General features: G+C 45.3%; 1 protein-coding gene across 8 annotated transcripts in view; it reads right to left on the bottom strand.

Annotated features, from left to right (window-relative positions):
- The window catches only part of MTUS2 (microtubule associated scaffold protein 2), a 392,307-nt gene that overhangs the window by 37,653 nt on the left and 334,019 nt on the right, over positions 1–20,635 (bottom strand). For all 8 annotated transcript variants that reach the window (XM_006078577.4, XM_006078579.4, XM_044927309.2 and 5 more), the window contains one exon: positions 15,545–15,611. In XM_006078577.4, coding sequence (XP_006078639.3) covers positions 15,545–15,611 — 67 coding nt within the window. The remainder of the gene's footprint in view (positions 1–15,544; positions 15,612–20,635) is intronic.

Genomic DNA, 20,635 nt, shown 5'->3' with positions numbered 1-20,635 from the left:
AGCGGGCAGTTTTGCTCTGATTTTACAGAAGAGCAATGGAGGCTCAGAGGGGTTAAGTCACTTGTCCAGGCTGACCCAGCAAGAACTGCAAAGGTGGGATTCCCTCCAGGTGCCCTGAATCTCAGCAGAGCTCTTTCGAACACTAACACGGCTATTCTGCCTTATGTTCTGGAAGAAAGGAAACAAAGAAAGAGAGGGAGAAACAGATACAAAAATCCCAACAAGGTTAAGGTGCTTTTCAAAGTCATAAATACTTGGAGCAATTTTTATGTGGTCTTAAGATAAAGGATGAGCCTTTCAACAAATGGATAATGACTGACCCTGTGTGTGAATGGAATTGCAATGCTTGGAAGTAACCTTCCTGGTCGAAGAGGAGAAAAACGTCACAGTGATTTGTAGGGGCAAAAGAGGAAAGAGGAAGTGGATTTAAGACGATGGTTATGATGGGAAGTTTTGAGGAGAGAAACAAATGCCGTCTACATGAGAGCTAATTTGACACTACTGCCCATAAACGGGAAGCGGCTTTCCGGGGATCCTGCATGGCACCTGCCCCTCCCTCTCCTCTGGGCTAATTTGGGCTACAGAGCTGGCAGAGCTCATCTAACACACCACGGGGACCTCTCTGAAGTCTGGCTATGGACAGGTGAGACGGTGGGTCCGTGTGGTTGCAGTGACCATTGACTGCTTTTAACTTTTTTCTCCTGTGCAAAATGGCATTGAAAAGATGACCCTTAAATTTTACCTCCAATTAATATTTGTTACATAAACTGGACAGAGTACACAATTCCCAGGTTGGACATCCCTTTTAGAAGGAGCTTTTAATAACTTTCTGAAAGTTGAGATGCCAGACTCCTCTTTCATTGGGTAGAATCCACCCTACAAAGCTCTAACCAGTGAACTCCTGGGACCCTGCTCCTTCCTAAGCTTCCCAGCGAGGGGAGGCCCAGCCCACGGCATGGTGCTGACTGCCACCCTCTGTCCCATAGTCTGGGTGGCCGCATTCCCCTTAACTGCCCATGGGAGGAATAGAGACCAAGGGGCTCCTGGGTAATATAGTTTAATCCATTTGATGGTGATGACAAATGCATGGCCGGGGTATTCTGTTTTCTCCATGGGACTCGGGGCATTTTCTCTGAGGTTTCCCTAGACTGATGACTATGTTTTAGTTGTTGTTCGGAGGTTTCCTGCACAGGAATGAAGGGTTAATGTTTGAAATCCATAGAATCTAATTTTTAAAGAAGTGTGCATTACCCCATGAGCTCCTCCCAGCCTTTTGCTGTCTTACTTCCAAATATATCAAATCAACTCCAAGGAACAAAGTGGACCACCTTGAATTGTTTTTACCCACTGATTTTAGGCACAGACACAGAAGAAGTTAAGGTTTTAGGCAATTTATAATAGCCCAAGAGTGTTTTATGATAAGTAGAAATATTTGTCTATTACCCTGGCTAGATCCTGTTCAACTTTCCTCTGTGGATATCCACCTCTTAATGCAATTCCAGGCCCAGGCAGATTTCCATAATTTCCCTTTTCCTTTTAAAAGGAGAGACGAAAAGGACACAAGTAGGACCTACTTCCAAGTAGGTAAAACCTGGGGACTCCCTGGACATCAAGAATGAAGGAGACAGAGAGGCAGAGTTGGTAATCACCTCCACTGTCTAGGCTGACTTCCTCTGCGAATTTTGGTGTCAACAACGGAGCTTAAAATTGTGGTTGAGCCTACTTGTCCCCCATCTCCTCCTCTTCTTTTATTCAAAATACTCTTTAAGTGTTAACAGAAATGACTGCCCAGCTGGACATATTACCTTTCAGTCTCCCTTGCAGCTCTGTGGGGTCACAGGACTATCCTTAAGTCAAGGGACGTGAAGAAGTGACGTGGCAACTTTTAGATCAGAGTCTTATGAGGGAGCTGCCTGCCCTCGACTCTGCCTCCTTCCTCCTCCCTCAGGCTGAAACCTGGGCCTTTCCTAGGCAGACAAGGACACGAGAAAAATATCCCCTATCTTATTTATTCCATCGCATTTGGGTGTCTTTGTTACAGCAACTTAGCCTGTACTTGAAATAAATTAGGACTATAACAGAAGTGGTAATTCGGTTTTACTTTGAAGTAGAGAGTGTGGGGTAGAGATTCCCAGGGGGCGCTAGTGGTAAAGAACCTGCCTGCCAATGCAGGAGATGCAAGAGATACGGGTTCAGTCCCTGGGTCAGAAAAATCCCCTGGAGGTGGGCATGGCAACCCACTCCCCTATTCTGGCCTGAAGAATCCATGGACAGGGGACCCTGGTGGGGTGCAGTCTATAGTATAGCACAGCGTCGGACAAGACTAAAAGTGACTTAGCATGCATACACACAGAGAGGATGGGGTAGGTGGAGATAACATGAACTGGCCTCAAAGAGTTGAAATGCCTGTGGCTCACCAAGAGGTGACCTCAGGAGAGAACAGGGCTAGAGACATGGACCTGGGAGGGTGCAGCTTAGGGGGCAGTTGAAGCCTTAGGGGTAGACTGAGATCACCAGGGAGACCACAGAGAGTCAGAAGGAAAAGGGGCTTGGAACAGCATCAGGGACAAATATTTTAAAGAGAAAGTCACTAACTTAATTTCATGCTACAATCATTCGCCCCCACGCCCTCTTTTCCAACTGATTACAAACTCTTTGAATTCTTGGATTATAGCATACTGATCTCAAAATAAAATAAAATACCTAGAATACTTTTATGCAGAAAAGGTATTCAAATTTATCTTAGAAATGACACTGTTAAAATGCTTTGTATCTTAGCAATAGACTTGCTTTCAATTGTTTGATATTCGTGGCTGTATACTTAGGCTATCCTGAGTCAGTACCCAAGTCTTGGAAACCTGAAGACAGACCAGGAACACAATGAAGGTGGGACTATGGCAGCCTTGAGGTGAAGGGAGCGGCTGCTATTCAGTAAAAAGACAAACCACTCGATAAAAAATGGACAACAGAAAACGCACAGAAGACACCCACAGAGCCAATTAGCACACAGAAGTGCTCAACTTCCTTAGTGATCAGGGAAACACAAATTAAAGCCACAGTGAGATACTCTTCACACCTACTAGAACAGCTAAAACAATGATAATAATAACAACGATAACAATGACATTACTGACAATATCTAATGCTGGCATGGTTATGGAGGAAGTAGAATGCTCCAAAATGTTTGAGGGATGGTGTAAAAACGGAAGAGCCATTTCCAGAACTGTGTGGCAGCTTCTCCTAAAGTGAAACTCACATCTACCCTCTGACCCAGTCAGATCTCGTGAAGGAATTGAATGGAGAGAAATGAAAACGTATCTGTCCACAGTAAGACCTATGCAACAATATTCACAACAGCCTTATTTATAAAAGCAAAATGTGGACAAAACCCAAGAATGGATAATTAATATTGGCATATGCACGCCAAAGGAACACGAGTCACTAAAAGGGAACAAACCACTGAGAAGCTCGGTAACGTGGATGAACGCTCATATGGGGCAAACGCACCCAGACACAGAAGGCTGTCTGCTCCCATTTGTAGGAAATCCAAGACCAGGCAAAACTAATCTACAGGGACAGAAATAGGCAAGTGGTAGATGGAACGGACTGAAAGCAGCCTGAGGCAAATATTTAGATGATGTAAATGTCCTATGTCTTGTTTTGGGTAGTCATGATATGAATGTAGTCGCAGACAAAGAACATCTAGCTCAACACTTAAAAATAGAAAACTTTTAAAACAAAATGAATAATCTTGTGTATTTATCCACACATTTACCATTTTGATAATCTCAATTTTTCCTCTAATTCTAAGTTTCTATCATTCATAAAGAATGTTTTCTTTGGACATTAAATTCTGATGTTTTTAAAAAATTATTTCAGCCCTTCAAACATGTCATTCCACTGTCTTTGTCTGTTTCTGAAGAGGTTAACTGTCACCCACATCCTTGTCCCCTGTAAGTGATGTGTATCTTTATCCGGTTGCATTTCATTTTTCCTCTTTATCTTTGGCCTTCAGCAGTTTGACTACAATGTCTTAGGTGTGATTTGTGGATTTGTATTTATCCTGTTTGGGGTTCATTGCTTCTTGAGTCTGCAGGTTGTTCTTTAACAATCAAATTTGAGACATCTTTGCACATCATTAAAAATTTATTTTTCCTCTCTCTTCCTTCTTCTGACAATCCAATTATGCATCTGTTAGATTGCCACAGGTCCCTGACACTGTTCATTTTTCTTTTAATCTTTTTTCTCTCTGTTCTTCAGATTGGATAATGTCTATTGGTTGTCTTCAACCCACTGACCCTTTTCCCCTGCAGTCTCCAACCGGCTGTAAAGCCCATCCAGTGAATTTTTCATGTCAGAGATTTAACTTTTGGGCTCTAACATTTCCAATTGGTTCTTTTGTAGTTTTCATTTCTTTGTTGGGCTTCTCCATCTGGGTTACTATGTTCCTCGCTTTCTAGAAGTGGCGAACATGTTTGTAACAGTTTTTAAAAACGTCTTGTCTGCCAGTTCCAACATCTGGGTTACTTCAATACCCATGTCTATTGCCTACTTTTCGCTTAATTATGGGTTCCACTTTTTGTAGGTCTAATTTTTAAATGGATGGTATCTAGAGGAGGGCTTCCCAGGTGGCGCTAGTGGTAAAGAACCTGCCTGCCAATACTGGAGACATGAGACGTGGGTTCGATCCCTGGGGCAGGAAGATTCCCTGGAGGAACACATAGCAACCCACTCCAGTGCTCTTGCCTGGAGAATCCCATGGAAGAGGAGCCTGGTGGGCTACAGTCCCTGGGGTCGCAGAGTCTGACACGGCAAGCAACTCAGCACGCATGCACACTTACTAAAAGGAGCGTGTATTACTTGAACAGGCAGGTAAATTACTCTCGACTCCACCAGACTTAGATTTTACCCTTTGTTAGGGTGGGTCCGCTTCAGTTTTCCTAGAGACCCTTATTCTCAGTCCTGGTCCTCACTCCTAAAGCCTGGCCTTTCTTGGGTCTCGAGTCGAGGTGCTCAGTGAGGTCTCTCTGCCCTGGCTCAGCTGCAATTCCAACGTCTCCCTGCACCGCACAGTGTCTGGTGCCTCCACTCAGCTCACCCTGCAGCGGCTGCCCTCTGCCAGGCCTCCCCAGGCATTCGATACCCATACTTCATCTCCAAACACCCAGGAACACCCACGTGCAAATTCCCAGGGCCTCCTCTGCCCAGCTGACTGCTCTCCAGTGCTCAGTCCCATGACTTTCAGCTGCTTTAATCACCTGGAACTGGTATCTGTTTCTGCCACACAGCAAGACAGTCAGTGGTCACTGCCGGACCACCTCTCTGGGCTGTGGTCTGGTCAGTGACCCCAGGCAGGGAGTCGGGGTCAACAGCTGGCTCAGAGTGATGTCCTCATTTTTTTTTAAGATTTATGTTTTCATTATTTACCTGGCTGCTCTGGGTCTTGAGAGTGGCAAGTGGGGTTTTTTAAGATGTTGCATGCGAACTCTTTGTTGAGGCATGTGGGACCTAGATCCCTGACCAGGGATTGAACCTGGGCCTGCATTTGGGAATACAGTGTCTTAGCCACAGGATCACAGGCCTGTGACATCTATTGCTTAGGAACAGCTGCCTCATGTACTTGGTGCTTACAGCTGTGTACAGTCTACCGTAACTAGCTGTGTGAGGTACACTGTAACTAGTCCAATGCTACCGTAACTAGCTGTGTGAGGTACACTGTAACTAGTCCAATGCTACCGTAACTGGCTGTGTGAGGTACACTGTAACTAGTCCAACGCTACTGCTGTTGTTCACTTGCTCAGTCATGTCCTACTCTTTTCGACCCCATGGACTGCAGCACAGCGGGCCTCCCAATCCCTCACTATCTCCCAGAGTTTGCCCAAGTTCATGTCCGCCGAATCAGTGATGCTATCTGACCATCTCATCCTCTGCCACCCTCTTCTTTTGCCTTCAATCTTTCCCAGCATCAGGGTCTTTTCTAATGAGTCAGCTCTTCACATCAGGTGGCCAAAGTACTGGAGCTTCATCTTCAGCATCAGTCCTTCCAATGAATATTCAGGGTTGATTTCCTTTAGGGATGACTGGTTTGATCTCCTTGCAGTCCAAGAGGCTCTCAAGAGTCTTCTCCAAGACTAGTTACTCTCTGAAGGTTGGAAGCAGGGCAATGAATGCATAGTTGAAATAAGCTCCCAGGTGGCTCTAATAGGCTTCCATCTCCCTCCATGGGGATCCCTGGCTAAGAACTGAGGTCCCAGAAAAGAAAGGCATGCAGATAGTTGCCCAAGGCTATCTCAGCAAGATGCCATTATTATTTATAGCATACTATCGAGTCTGGTCCACGAAGACATCTTCTGATTACAATTTCAGCTTTCTAAGTAGGTCTGCTTTTAAGAAGAAATATCATTTCTCACTGGAAATTAGTAAGTTGGGATTTCTGTTTTCAATATTGGGCTCTAGTAAACCTAGTTAAAAGGCGTTTCCTTGCAAGTCAAAGCCATTCTTGTTGCACTAACAGTGTCCACACTCAGCAGCCCCCTGGTCTCTCCATCTGGAATCATACTCCTGATTTAGCTAAATTCTGACCAAATTCTTCATTAACTTTTTCTTTTCTTTTTTTAAAGAAATTAGCTATGTCAAGGAGCCCGGAGGCCATGACCAGTTTCATTATCACTGAAACCTGCTATGTCTTTACATGGTTCCTTGCAGTGCAGAATCGGTCAAGTTCCTTGTTCTTCACCAGAGTTAACCTCCTGAAGACCTGAAATTCAGATGAAAAACTGCAATTCTGATAAAAAAAAGAGTGATCTGAATATAACAGATGCATATACTGCAACTTATGTATTGTTGTGGTTGTTTAGTCACTAAGTTCTGTCTGACTCTTTTGTGACCCCGTGGACTATAGCCCATCATTCTCCTCTGTCCATGGGATTTCCCAGGCAAGAATACTGGAGTGGGTTCCATTTCCTTCTACAGGGAATCTTCCCAACCCAGGAACTGAACCTGCATCTCCTCCCTTGGCAGGTAGATTCTTTACCACTGAGCTGCCAGGGAAGCCCAATTTACATTATTACTTTGTTCAAATTAATGCCAAATACAGTAAATTGATGGACAGTATTCTTGAATCTGGCTTTGGTGGTATTTGTGGATACTTTTTGAATGAGTGAGAATAATTTCATAATGGCATTGGAAAAAACTAAGAAAAACTAAATGGTAAAAAAAAATCTCTGAAGGGAGAATCATAGAAGTCTAATAGTCCAAACACTGCCCTGCTTTGTCTGCAAGTAGTTTAAAGAGTTTCATGCTATGCTATGCTAAGTCACTTCAGTCGTGTCTGACTCTGTGTGACCCCATAGACGGCAGCCCACCAGGCTTCCCTGTCCCTGGGATTCTCCAGGCAAGAACACTAGAGTGGGTTGCCATTTCCTTCTCCAATGCATGAAAGTGAAAAGAGAAAGTGAAGTCGCTCAGTAGTGTCCGACTCTTAGCGACCCCATGGACTGCAGCCCACCAGGCTCCTCCGTCCATGGGATTTTCCAGCCAAGAGTACTGGAGTGGGGTGCCACATAGACAAGCTCATTTGCCCTTTTCCTCTGGTTAAGGGATCACCCCAGGAAAACACTTCTTTACTATTTTTCTCATTTCCCAAACGAGATAAGTCAAGGACTTCACTAACCCTGTTGCTGTAACTGATCAAGTGTAGAAGAACCACTTCTTCACTGACTCCTTGATTTCCTTTAAGCTTAGCTGTTTTACCCCAGAAGCCTTTCCCAGACCCCTGAGTTACAAACCATCCTCTGAACTTCCAGACCTCCAGCACCTTACTCAGCACACTGGGTTTTAGTCACCTTCTTATGTACCCATCCCTCCAGTGCACAGATGTCCCCCGAGCTCAGAGACCACATCACACCCATCTTTACTCCTGGCACACCAACAGGTGCATCTCCTGGATTTCAATCACATTTATAAAATGAAACAATGACATAGTTCACACTTAACGTGCTAACAAGCTCTGGGCTGGGGCTCAAGATACAAAGAAAAATAAAAGGGATCTATGTGACTGAGAAACTCACAAAGAGGCGATGATTATATTTGCATAATTTGTATGTGATTGTCTGTCATTTAAAGCATTATGTTTTTTTGCAAAACTGCTCTTTGGCAATTTTCAGGTTAAATCTATAGAGCATGTCACATCTTTTTCTTGCTTTTTCTTATCTTCCCCAAGACACCAACTGAAATCTTACAATACGAAGGCAGCATGCTATGGTCATGGTGGAACAAGATAAAGACCCAGCTCCGTTATCCTTAATAGCTACATGATTTGGGGTTTGCTTTCATTCTCTAGAGCCATGATTTAGTCACCGTTAAACCGGTGGTTGTATTATCTACCTTACCTGTCTGTCCCCTAGGGCTGTTGTCAGGATCAAATGAAATAATACGTGGAAGAGCTTTGTAAATCATACACCGATCTAAACATTAGATTTATTATGAAGTCAAAATTTTGCAGAAGCAGCTGACTCCAAGTTTCAAGAAACTGCTTGTCCTCTGGGTATTTTAAGGGCAGCCCTTAGTATCTTGATTTTTATTCAGTCAATTCAGGTTAAGAATTAAAACCACACATTTAAAAATATTAACATATATCAGAAAAGATTATCTTTATTCACAAAGGAGCAAATGTTTTAGAGGATCACAAAATAGACATCTCCATATAAAAGAATCAGATGGCGCTATACACCTAGCAACCTTAAAGAATTTTATAAATATCAAAAAATGTGCTGCTGCCGATTGGAATAAATCATTGTCTTTAAGAAAGTAGTTCTTTGGAACTGTAGCTGATGGTGTACTTTCCATGGCAACCAAACCCAGTCTCTGGTACATTTAAGGGAGTTTGTAGTTTTGATATTACTCTGGATGGTTAAGCACCTGTCTGAGATAGAAACTAAAATAACTTTAGAAAATTACATTTACTGGGATAAAAATCTAATCCTGGCAGCTGACATCACTGATTTGAATTTTTCCCAGCTCAGAACATCATTTACTTACAGGAAGGCCAGGTAGCTTCTGGACTTCGTCATGCTGAGTGGTTATCTTGCAAAGAGAACAGTATATTTGAAGCTCTATAATCACACTCACGTTTCTGACATCAGACTAGATCAAACCTTCTTCTAAATAACACTGCCTGCTCTCCACCTTAGAACCTAGAACAGTGATAGTTAAATAGTGAACATTACTATGTATTTGGGTACCCCCCTGACAAAGTTGCTGAGAAAATCGAGTGAGAAGATTCAACGCCCCTGATCAGAGAGAATTTTGCATCCACAGATTTTGTGTTTGTGTTGTCACTCAATTCGACATAAGCTTCTAATTTACTTTGTGGTTTCCTCTTTGACTCATGTATTAGTTGTATGTTGTTTAATTTCCAAGTATTTCCAGCTTTCCAGGTTATTTTCGTGTTACTGATTTACAGTCTAATTCTGTTATAGTCCAAAATGATCTGTTTAATTTCAGTCTTTTAATATGTGCTGTGGTCTGTTCTACGGCTCAGCGTATGGTCCACGTCGGTCAACATTCCACGTGTATTTGAGAAGGATGTACGTCCTGTTTGTTATCTGGAACCTTCTGTCAATGTCAATTAGGTCAACTAGCTCAACTGGTCGATAACTGCTATTCAGGTCTTTTAAACTCCAGCTGATTTTCTGCCTGCTCCTTCTCTCAGAACTGGGAGAGGAGTGCTGAAGTCTCCAACAGTAACAGTGTGTCTGTTTCTTTCAGTTCCACCGTGTTTTGCTTCGTCTGATTTGAAGCTCTATTTCTAGGCACGTAGGTATTCAGCACTGCTATCTTTTTTAGGTGAACTGACTCCTTGATCCTTACGTAATGGCATCTCCATCTATAGTAACAGTATTGATCTGAAGTTTACTTTGCATAATACTAACACTGTTACTGTTGTTTAGTCGATAAATCACGTCCAACTTTTTTGCAACCCCATGGACAGTAGCTCCTCTGTCCATGGGATTCTCCAGGCAAGAATATGGGAGTGGGTTGCCATGCCTTTCTCCAGCAGATCTTCCCGACCCAGGGATCAAACGCACATCTCTTACATCTCCTGCATTGTCCGGCAGGTTCTTTACCACTAGTGCCACCTGGGAAGCCTGGTGTTAGCATGCTGCTGCTGCTGCTAAGTCGCTTCCGTCGTGTCTGACTCTGTACGACCCCATAGACAGCAGCCCACCAGGCTCCCCCGTCCCTGGGATTCTCCAGGCAAGAACACTGGCGTGGGTTGCCATTTCCTTCTCCAATGTGTGAAAGTGAAAAGTGAAAGTGAAGTCACTCAGTTGTATCCAACTCCTAGTGACCCCATGGACTGCAGCCTACCAGGCTCCTCCGTCCACGGGATTTTCCAGGCCAGAGTACTGGAGTGGGGTGCCATTGCCTTCTCCGTGTTAGCATAGTATATCTTTTTTTCTCTCCTTTTACTTTTAAATATCCACTCCTTTACATTTGAAGTGGATTTCTCTTACGCAGCCCATAGCTGAATCTTGCTTTTTTATCCAATCTGGCAAATTGTCTTTTCATTGGTGTGCTTAGAAGAGATATTTTTATACATAAGAAAATGTGCATTATTTTTGTGATCCCAAGATTAGTTATTTTTTCTGAGGTGCCTTCTTGGGTTTTGCATTTTAACTTAGATTTTTTTAAAGCTGTGAAGGGAAGGAAGACAACAGAATCTAATCTGAAACCTAAGGGAATTAGCATATCCTGTGCCCCAATTTCCTGCCAAACATTGTGCTCTGTCCTTTCCTCTCATTCAGCTAGTGTGATAAGCGCTAGGGTTCCATCTTACTGATGGAGGAAAGTGAGGCCCACAGCACATTCTTGCCTTCCTCCATAGCAGTAAAATATCCAGGCAAAGTCACCAAAGCAGAGCACAACTCCAGGTCCTTCTTATGACTAGGTTTGCCCTGTGACTTAGAGCTGGGCAATGAGACAGAAATTCCTGGAAACATTTTTCCCAAGGAAAGAGCTGACCTACTGTCTCTGCTTTTTTGTTCATTCCCTCTTCCATCCTACTAACTGGACTAGAGATGTGATGACCAGGTGGCACTTAGTACTGACCACAGCTATCCTGGCCCACTAGATGAAGTACCACTGTCTTGGGAATGGGAGAATGCTGAGCTGTAGGAAGCCTGCCCACCCCCTCCGTGGACTTAGTGGAACAGAATCACACCTACCCCTAGGTGTTCGCACGCATGCTCAGGTGCGTCCAACTCTTTGTGACCCCATAGACACAGCCTACCAGGCTCCTCTGTCCATGGGGATTCTCCAGCAAGAATACTGGAGTGGGTTGCCATGCCCAGCTGGGATCGAACTAGCATCTCCTGCATGCAGAGTCAATGGATTGGCAGGTGGGTTCTTTACCACTGAGCCACCTGGAACTCCTCCAACTTTTATATAAGGGAGAAATAAACATCTACTTTGAGGAAACTCCCATTCTTTAGGGAGTTTGCTATTTGTTCTTGAACCCAATCCTAACAGCTATAGCTTACTGATGAATTAACATAATTACACTCTAACCTATGTCTGGACAGATGCGTACTAGCATCTTTCATCCTTTTGCGTGGAAGTCACCTGATGGGAAAAGCCAACTCATTGGAAAAGATCTTGATACTGGGAAAGATTGAGGGCAGGAGGAAAAGGGTGCAACAGAGGATGAAATGCTTGGATGGCATCATCAATGATGGACATGAGTTTGAGCAAGCTCCGGGAGCTGGTGAAGGACAGGGAAGCCTGACGTGCTGTAGTCCAAGGGGTCGCAAAGAATCAGACACAACTTAGCGACTGAACGACAACATATAGAACTGGAAGAAAAAGCTATTTTATTTTGTTCACCTGATTTTTTAATCTATTAAATTAACAATTATCACCAAATGTGATGGTGATGCTGGAGATGCTGTAGTAAAATCACATACAATGAGTAGAAGAATTCTAGACTTGGGTTTAAGACTCGACTCTGTACACACTAGCTGTATGCTCTTTTGGAAGTCATTTAATCTTTCTGAGCTTCAATTTCATATAAGAGACACCAGCACCTACTTCACAGAGCAATCTGAATGAATGAATAAATAAAACATATGACATGACAGAGCTTGGTAAGTACTAAGCACCTGGTAAATACAAGGGATTATGATCATAAATTGGAAAACACATTTTCTGTATAAACCCTAGGAGGTAAAATCATCTCACAAATATACTTACAGTGGGGTGTGTATATGTAAGCTGCTAGTTATAAACAAGAGCAAATTGAAAATTTCATTCTATTCAGTAACTTAAGAACATAATAAATAACAATTCAGTGCTTACTATCACAAACTTAGGTTACTATCATACCTTTGTATCAAAGCTCTTGGAATTCTTTAATGTTTTTATTTCGTGTTACAGAAAACATTCAGGTATTGTTTGCTCTGTTTCAATATGCCAACTTGAATCCAAATGTAGACTTAACCATTTAGCTTCCTGTACAACACTTGAGAAGCTTTGCCAGAATGACTGCTTTATTAATCACTGCTTTCGGTTTTAAAACTACATTTCATGTTAACATTTCTAAAGTTTTCGGGTCAGATGAAAAACGCAAGTGCGAGCTAAGTCACTTCAGTCTGACTCTTGGTGACCCCATAGACTGTAGCTTGTCAGGCTCCTCTGTCCATGGGATTTCCCAAGCAAGAATACTGGAGTGGGTTGCCATTTCCCTCTCCAGGGGTACCTCCCGATCCAGGGATCAAACCTGAGTCTCCCGTATTGGCAGGTGGATTCTTTACCACTGAGCCACCTGGATAGCCCACCTGGCACATACTAAGTACCTAATAAATAACTGTTTAATGAATGGATGGACTGAGATTAAGGAGAACTAAGCTCTTCTTCTTGGTCCTTCTTACAGACTTCCCAGCTTTAGATAAAATCTTTGACCAAGTCTGGATTTACTGATCTCTCAAATGCAGTGAGTAGACAGACTATAGTCACTAAGGCCTGGGCCTCCATCACAATGCGACGACTGCGCCTGCTGCATAAAGGTGCTCAGAAAACTGCTGAATGCAGGAGGGGTTCTCTATGTCTGGGCAGTACCTCGGCTAGGTGCCTTGGCTGGGTGAGGTAGAATAATATACCGGTCTTTGTCCCCTGGAGTTCCTAAAACCCTTCTGAATTCCTGGGTGACAGGAGTGTCTCTCATATTTATAATGAGTCCTTCTGTGACTGAATTTATGCTAAGGAGGTAACTCCCTGAGGCACCTAGAGAGCCTCAGGACGGGCAGGTCACAGGACAGACCAGGCCATCAGAGGGCTGGAGCTTCCGGGGCCCCTCACCAACCTCCAGGGAGAGGGGGCACTGGAGGATGCATTATAAAAACTCTGGAACAGCGGGCTTCAGAGAGCTTCCAGGTCGGTGAACATAGCCAGGTGCCCTCTTCCCTTCAAAGGAACACCGCTCAGGTCAAGACACCAGAATTCATGACGTTACAGTTAATGGCTGGTGCCCCCGCCCCCTTGTCTTTCCCCCTCACAAATGCCGCCTCCACAGTGGCTCAGGGACTCACAGCTAAAGCGCCCTCTGGAGCCGAATGCTGGGCTGAGTGGCCTTCCTTTCCCCACACCCCATGGCTTTTTCACTCGGCAGGTGGATTCTGGTGCTCCTCTTAGCACTAATGCAGAAATCAAAGAAGACTTCCATACAAAGCCCCAGCGTGATCCCTGAGGGGTTCCTGCTGCACTCAGAAGCTTTGGGAAAGCACAGAGGGCAAGGGCACTGGGTTTGGTACATTTCACCTGCTGGGTCAGGACGGACACCTGGATCTAACGTCTGCCCAGGGGGAGCAGACATCTCTCCCGGCAGGCACTCACCCCACAGTGGAAGAGTTTGTCCTCTGTCTTCAGACTCAAGGTGCTACACAGCTCAGAGCTATGAGTCACCTTGCAGACTGCCCCGTCATCACTCTCTTCTTTAATCAAATCTCCTTTTGATGAAGGGGAATCCGCGGACACGGACGTGAGCCAGCTCACTCTGCCAGGACCTCAGTCATTTCCTCCACGGCCCAGGAACCAACCGAGAGCCCGACCATTGCATGAGAGAAACACGCGTGTGTGGACTGGGGCTTCACTGGAGTCCCTCACCAACACTGCCACTTCCGGTCCTGTGCATCCATCCCACTGGCAGGGGTGTGGGCGCCGCACAGGTGAGGCTGGGGAGGGGTCATGACATGAGGCCTTCCCCACAGGACTGTTCCCCTAAGAGGGGAGAAGAGGCCATGGCGGCCCTGTCTCGATGGCGGAGGAAGTGGAAAACTCATGGTGAAGAAACAAAACACAAATTTTAAGGTAAAAATAATGGCTCAGATGGTAAAGAATCTGCCTGCAACGTGGGAGACCCGGGATTGATCCCTCGGTGGGCAAGATCCCTTGGAGAAGGAATTGGCAACCCACTCCAGGATTCTTGCCTGGAGAATCCCATGGACAGAGGAGCCTGGGGGGCTACAGGCCATGCGGTTGTGAAGAGTCGGACACAACTGAAGCAGCTAACACTTTCACTTCTAAAAAGAAAGGGTGGGGAAAACTGAAAATCATGACCCCATCCACCGTGCGTCCTGGGGGCCCGTATTCTCCAGGGAAGTCTGGCGTCCACACTCGATGCCTCACGGCTGACCCCAAAACGGGTGCCACCCACGTAGGATGGATGGGCCTGTTGAAGGGCCTTGCTGGCGGAGGAGGCCGCACCTGCATAGGTGGGCCGCCCCCAGGACCACACTGGATGGAGGAGACACTCCTCATAAAGAGAAGAGCATGCTGAGGGGACTAGGTCATGTTCATGTCACCTCTGTTGGAGTAAAGGATCCCAAGAATAGAATGGGATCAAGTAATCGGAACATGGCAGATCCTTGGTCTGACCTACGGCCAAGAGTGAAAGTCTATGATGGAAGATATCCCAGGGTCTAGGGGTCATCCCGTCACTGGCAAGGTCTCCTATGGTTCAGCCAGAATGACACCATCCTATCGGCCAAAGTGGAGGAGTTTCGAGATGAACCCTAGCATTGTTACAACCAACCAGATTCACATTCTAGATCACAGAATGTTTCACGGCGGGGTGAACAATGGCAGGAAGCATCTTACCGGGAGCGCTCCAGCTACCCACCAGAGCTGAGCTGCTTCTAGGAGCTGTGCCTTCCCTGGGGCAGAGGGAGGGATCACACGGGGGGTGCGTGTCACCCCACACAAGGCAGATGCAGAGATGCGCTGCCATCTGTGAGAAGTGGAGTCAAGCCTGATTAGTTCCACTGTGAACTGTTAGCAAGCTGCCTTTATGACAACAGAGATGCTGCAGAGAAATCAATGCCCCGCCCCCAAGACTACAAGAACCCACCACTGCTCTGGAGAAGATGCTCCCATCTGTCCAGGCAGGTCTGCTCAGGTTATTAATTGAGACACAGCTGCTTTTGTTACACGTTCACATACCAGGAAAAAGACACCCTCTTCCCATTCCTCATGCCGAGGCCCCACTTACCAACTTCATCCCTGATGTTCGCAAGCTCGATTGACAGCTCTTTCTCTTTCACAAGGGCACTTTCATTCTGAAAAAACAAAACGGACACCAAGATTCCCCTCGTTTGAGGCTGGATAAGGACTTTCACATGTTTAACTAATGAATCACATTAAGCAAATATTTATAAGTCAAGTCCTTAAGGAGATAATTTTCTCATTAGATAAGCATATACAAAACTTAACAAAGCCAAGTATGACTCATTCATTTGTACCACATTCAAATCACAAAGCTTGTCATATAATATTAATAATACCCTGTAGTTGCACTTTTCTCTATATTCTACTCTGTGGATATCAACCTACAGTAATTCTCTGCATGTCTACACATTAGTCTACTGTTATATATTATTTTACATTTTTAATTATTGTTACTATTAACTAGATTTTTGACCATGAAAATGCCAATGCCATAGCTCTCTGACAGATGTTTATTTTACCAAGTCTCCTTAAACTTACCCTTTCATCCATACATGCACGGCCAGCTACCTAATGAACACTGAACAGAAAACCTAATACGAAACATTTCTCTTTGTCATAAGATCAACACCAAATTAGAGGTCTCCAAGTATTTTGTTCCACTCTGTGCATTGGAAGAAGAAGAGGAAAACTCCCACTTGAAGTATTATTTACTGCAAAGAATGCCATTTGTCACTAAATGACTGCTTGCTTGTTTTCAAATCAAATTCCTATTAGGACATAAAACAGAGAAGCAGTTGAAGATATGAGTCAGCATCAAGACTTACATTTGTTATGATTTTATTATTAATAATAACTAGGAAAGATGTGTTCTATAAATTCTCTTCCAGTGAGAGATGCCAAATATACAGGCCTTCAAGGAAAGTTTCTTTCACTGTATAGAATGCACACCCAATGCAAACATTTCCCAAGAGGGAATTTTGGCTTAAATGGATACCAAATATCTAGCAGAGATATCATCAAGGCTGCGTGAACACTCTTTCTTTCATAACCTCCTCTGACTTTGATGTCAGCACCTCCAGACAATCTGGGCTGAACGAGAATAGACAGTCGTCATGATTGTGTCCCTGTGTCTCCTGCATTTAGACCCTGGTGACATGTGAGCTACTCTGGGCCCATGGCAGGGTCTCAGGTCATACAAAGGGCATGTGCTAAGCAATACCAGAATTTCATGCCAAAATAAAACTCTGAGAGCTATTTTAGTCACAAGCATTAACAGTGATTAAGTCACGGATCTCTCGAGACTAATGCAGCAATGATATACCCTTTGGGGGACAGTGGACCCCACCTCACTCATGAAGCTCCCACCTCCCACCCCAGCCTGCAGCATCCTTGCCCTCCAGGAACTTGAAGGCAGGAGACCACCTCTGAGAGTGCATACCCTTCCAGTGCCACGCCCACTGCACAGGGTTATCCTGATGGTTAAATAAACTAACACAGGTGAAGCAGTTAGAACAATGCCTGGCACTTTTACCCTCTGTACAAAGCGTTGCTTGTTATTACAACTCTGCCATTTCCTTTGATTTTATTTGCAACTGGATGACATCCTACAGATAAGAGGTGCTTTTCCATACTGAATATCTGAATGTGTTGAGAATTTACATTTATCTCTTTTCTCGCTCTTTTTTTTTTTAAAGCACCTTCCTGGCTCTGTTGTGATTCTACTCTAAGTTCAAAGACTAGAGAGTACAACACGGGGAAAACATCTAATCAGACTGATCACAGGGACAGGTCCTTGTTCAAACATCAGCGGAATACAGCCAGCTGACTTGTTACTACAAATTAAGAGAGCCTGATATTCCAGAGAGGGTAAACTTCAGTATTTACCCTGAAATAATTTCAAACTACTGAAAAAACTAACTTGTTTCTGCTCCTTCAATATCTCCAAAGTCGCTTCAGTCATGTCCAACTCTGTGACCCCATGGACTGTAGCCTGCAGGCTCCTCTGTCCATGGGATTTTCTAGGCAAGAATACTGGAGTGGGGTGCCATTTCCTTCTCCAGGAGAACTTTCCAACTGAGGGATCGAACCCGAATCTTCTATGTCTCCTGCATCAGCAGGCAGGTTCTCTATCACTAGCGGCACCTGGGAAAGAGACATTTTGAATTATATCCCTGGTAGCTCAGCTGGTAAAGAATCTGCCTGCAATGCGGGAGACCTGGGTTCTATCCCTGGCTTGGAAAGATCCCCTGGAGAATGGAACAGCCACCCACTCCAGTATTCTGGTCAGGAGAAGAATTCCACAGACTGTATGGTCCATGGGGTCACAAAGAGTTGGACACAACTGAGGACTTCACATCCTCAATTTGAAGCACAGTCCAAGAACTGAAATACTAACCTTATCAGAACAGAAATAGCATCACTCTTGAGCAGCTCAAGATTCACTCTGAGAGCTGCTGAGGGTTGCAAAGACTTCGTCAAGGTTGCAAACAGAACAACTAGAACCTAACAAAAAATCCATAAGACAACTCTGACTGCTAACCGAAAGCCAAGGTTTCCCTCAGCTCTTGTAGCAGCCCTGGGATGAAGCCCTGGGTGGATGGTACCCGTACATGGGTATCCCGGATCACCAGCCATCACACCCCACTTTCCAGCCACGGAAGCCTTGGGGACATGGGAAAGGAGGGGCTTGAAGGTCCAGGGAGGACAGGCCTCAGATGGAGACGGTGCTGATGATGTGGGTGAAGATCCTTAGATTTGAATCACTTGGATGAAAACGACACTGACATGTGTGGTCAGGCCTGCCCCACCTATCTTTGCTTGAGGAGAAATGCAAATGAGGGAGCGAAAGAGAAGAAGGAAGAGAAGAAAGGGAGGAGCCGGGAAGGGAAAAGAGATGCAGGGCAAACAGGAGGGAAGCCAGTGAGATGAGAGACTTGCACCCTCTCCATTCTGGGAAGCAAAGATGAGGATGATCAATGAAGATCCATCCTGCCCTCATGCCCAACCTTCTGCAAAGACAGATGACCAAACCAATGGTATCAAAGTCATCAAACAGCTCATCAAGAAGTGTCAGCTGCCAAAGAGAAGCAACAAATCTGATGGCTAAAAAGTCAAGGGAAATAACTAAACTCGGTAAAGGTGTGCTAATTGTGTGTCTGCTCATTTGTGTATGACTTTTTGTAACCGATGGACTGTAGCCCGCCAGGGTCCTCTGTCGATGGGATCTCCTAGGCAAGAATACTCGAGTGGGTTGCCATTTCCTTCTCCAGAGGGATCCTCCCAATCAAGGGATGGAACCTGCATCTCCTGCATTGTCTGCATTGGCAGGCGGATTCTTTACCACTGAGCCACCTGGGAAGCCCCTGCTGATTACTACATCAACATTAACACTGACCTTGATCAAACACTGGCAATCAAACCAGTCAATCCTAAAGAAAATCAGTCCTGAATATCCATTGGGAGGACTGATGCTGAAGCTAAAACTCCAATACTCTGGCCACCTGATTGGAAGAACTGACTCCTTGGAAAAGACCCTGATGCTGAGAAAGATCAAAGGCAGGAGAAGGGCATGACAGAGGATGAGACGGTTAGATGGCATCACTGACTCAATGGACGTGAGTTTGAGCAAGCTCTGGGAGTTGGTGATGGACAGGGAAGCGTGGCGTGCTGCGGTCCATGAGGTCACAGTCGGACATGACTATGCGACTGAACTGAACTGACCAAACACTTCCTAGACACCAGGCACAGCACAGGGTAAACCTTTTGCTCACTTACTCCTCCAAATATGGTCAACCGGCTCCATGGTTTATTTTCCATTCTGGAGGACAAAATTGAGGCTCCATGGTTAGGAAATCAGCCAAGTAACACGCACAACTACCCAGGAAGTGGCAAAGCAGGAGGTTCAAGCCAAGGTCTACACTCTTCATCAAACACTAACACAAGGAGATTCTCCCTCCAACCCACACTTATAAAGACCCAATGTTGACACCCAAATCACACCGATCCCCAGCTTGGATCCAAGCACAAGTTACCAGCAAGCTTTCTACATCTAACTGGAGGACAGGCACTGCCAGCCCCTGATGACTCTGCTTCACTGAAAATATTCCCTGGCTACATTCACATCCCACCCACCCCTGCCTCCTTGGCAGGGTATTTGTCCTTGGTGTGGATTTGCGGGTTGCACTTCAGTTCGTTTCCATTCCGGCCTACATGGGGCTGTAATACTTGATAGGGTAGCTGTTTAGCTTTTCCTGGTCAGCTTTCTCTGACCCTTTCCGACCGCCTCCCCACGCGTCCCTGCTGAAGACGCTGGCGCAGCTCTGCTCCAGGGGGCTGGCTGGAGCAGTCGAGCTGCAGCCCTTCTTCCTTAAGTGCCTGTTTTTGAAATGACATAACTCTTCTAATTTATGAATTCTCTGCATCAATTAAGTTCCTCTTGGTTTTCTTTGAGCCAAACCAGAATGACGTGATGGAATGAGTCAACAGCTTGGACTCCGGGGACACTGCTCCTCAGGCAGGATGAGAACCTAGAGGGAATTTCCACTCTCCACTCCCTGCCTCGTAGAGTCACCCTTCCAACCCTTCGTGGCTCAGCAGAGTCCAGCATGGCCTGAAGTTCTGCTGAGTTATCGGGAGTGAGGCCGCCCCGAAGGATCCCTTGGAAAGGCTTTCACACACCATCCTCCGTCCCCCATCTTCCACCCTAAGCCAGATCCGGGGTGATGACACAGCGGATGGCTGAAATACGAGCAAGGTCTCCTCGATGGGCCAGCGTTAGATTAGTGCTTCCCTACATGGGGACTGAGTGGAAAATTCCTCACTGGTGCCAAGCACACGAGCCCCTGCTTTCACTCCAACAGGCTAAAAATAGAGCTCAGTATTAGGCATCCAAGCTATCCTAATGATACAGTCCAGAAATCGCCAAGTCCAAGAAGGTTGTTCCTCTAAAATGACCATTTACTCCAGGATGGGCTTAACTGGAAAGGGGACACTTGTAGAATGTTCGTCTTGGCCCCATGGCAGGAGTGTGTCTTTTTAGCTGCCTCTGTGATTCGGCATGTCTCCTTGGCACTCCGAGTCCTCTTGTGTCCCCAGCATGGCCTGCTGCACCCGCAGACGGAATCCCAGAGGCTCC

The sequence above is a fragment of the Bubalus bubalis genome, chromosome 13 (genome assembly GCF_019923935.1).
Source record: "Bubalus bubalis isolate 160015118507 breed Murrah chromosome 13, NDDB_SH_1, whole genome shotgun sequence".
NCBI lineage: Eukaryota > Metazoa > Chordata > Mammalia > Artiodactyla > Bovidae > Bubalus > Bubalus bubalis.
Note: the sequence above shows the minus strand (reverse complement) of the source record. Positions and strands in the feature narration are given on the sequence as shown.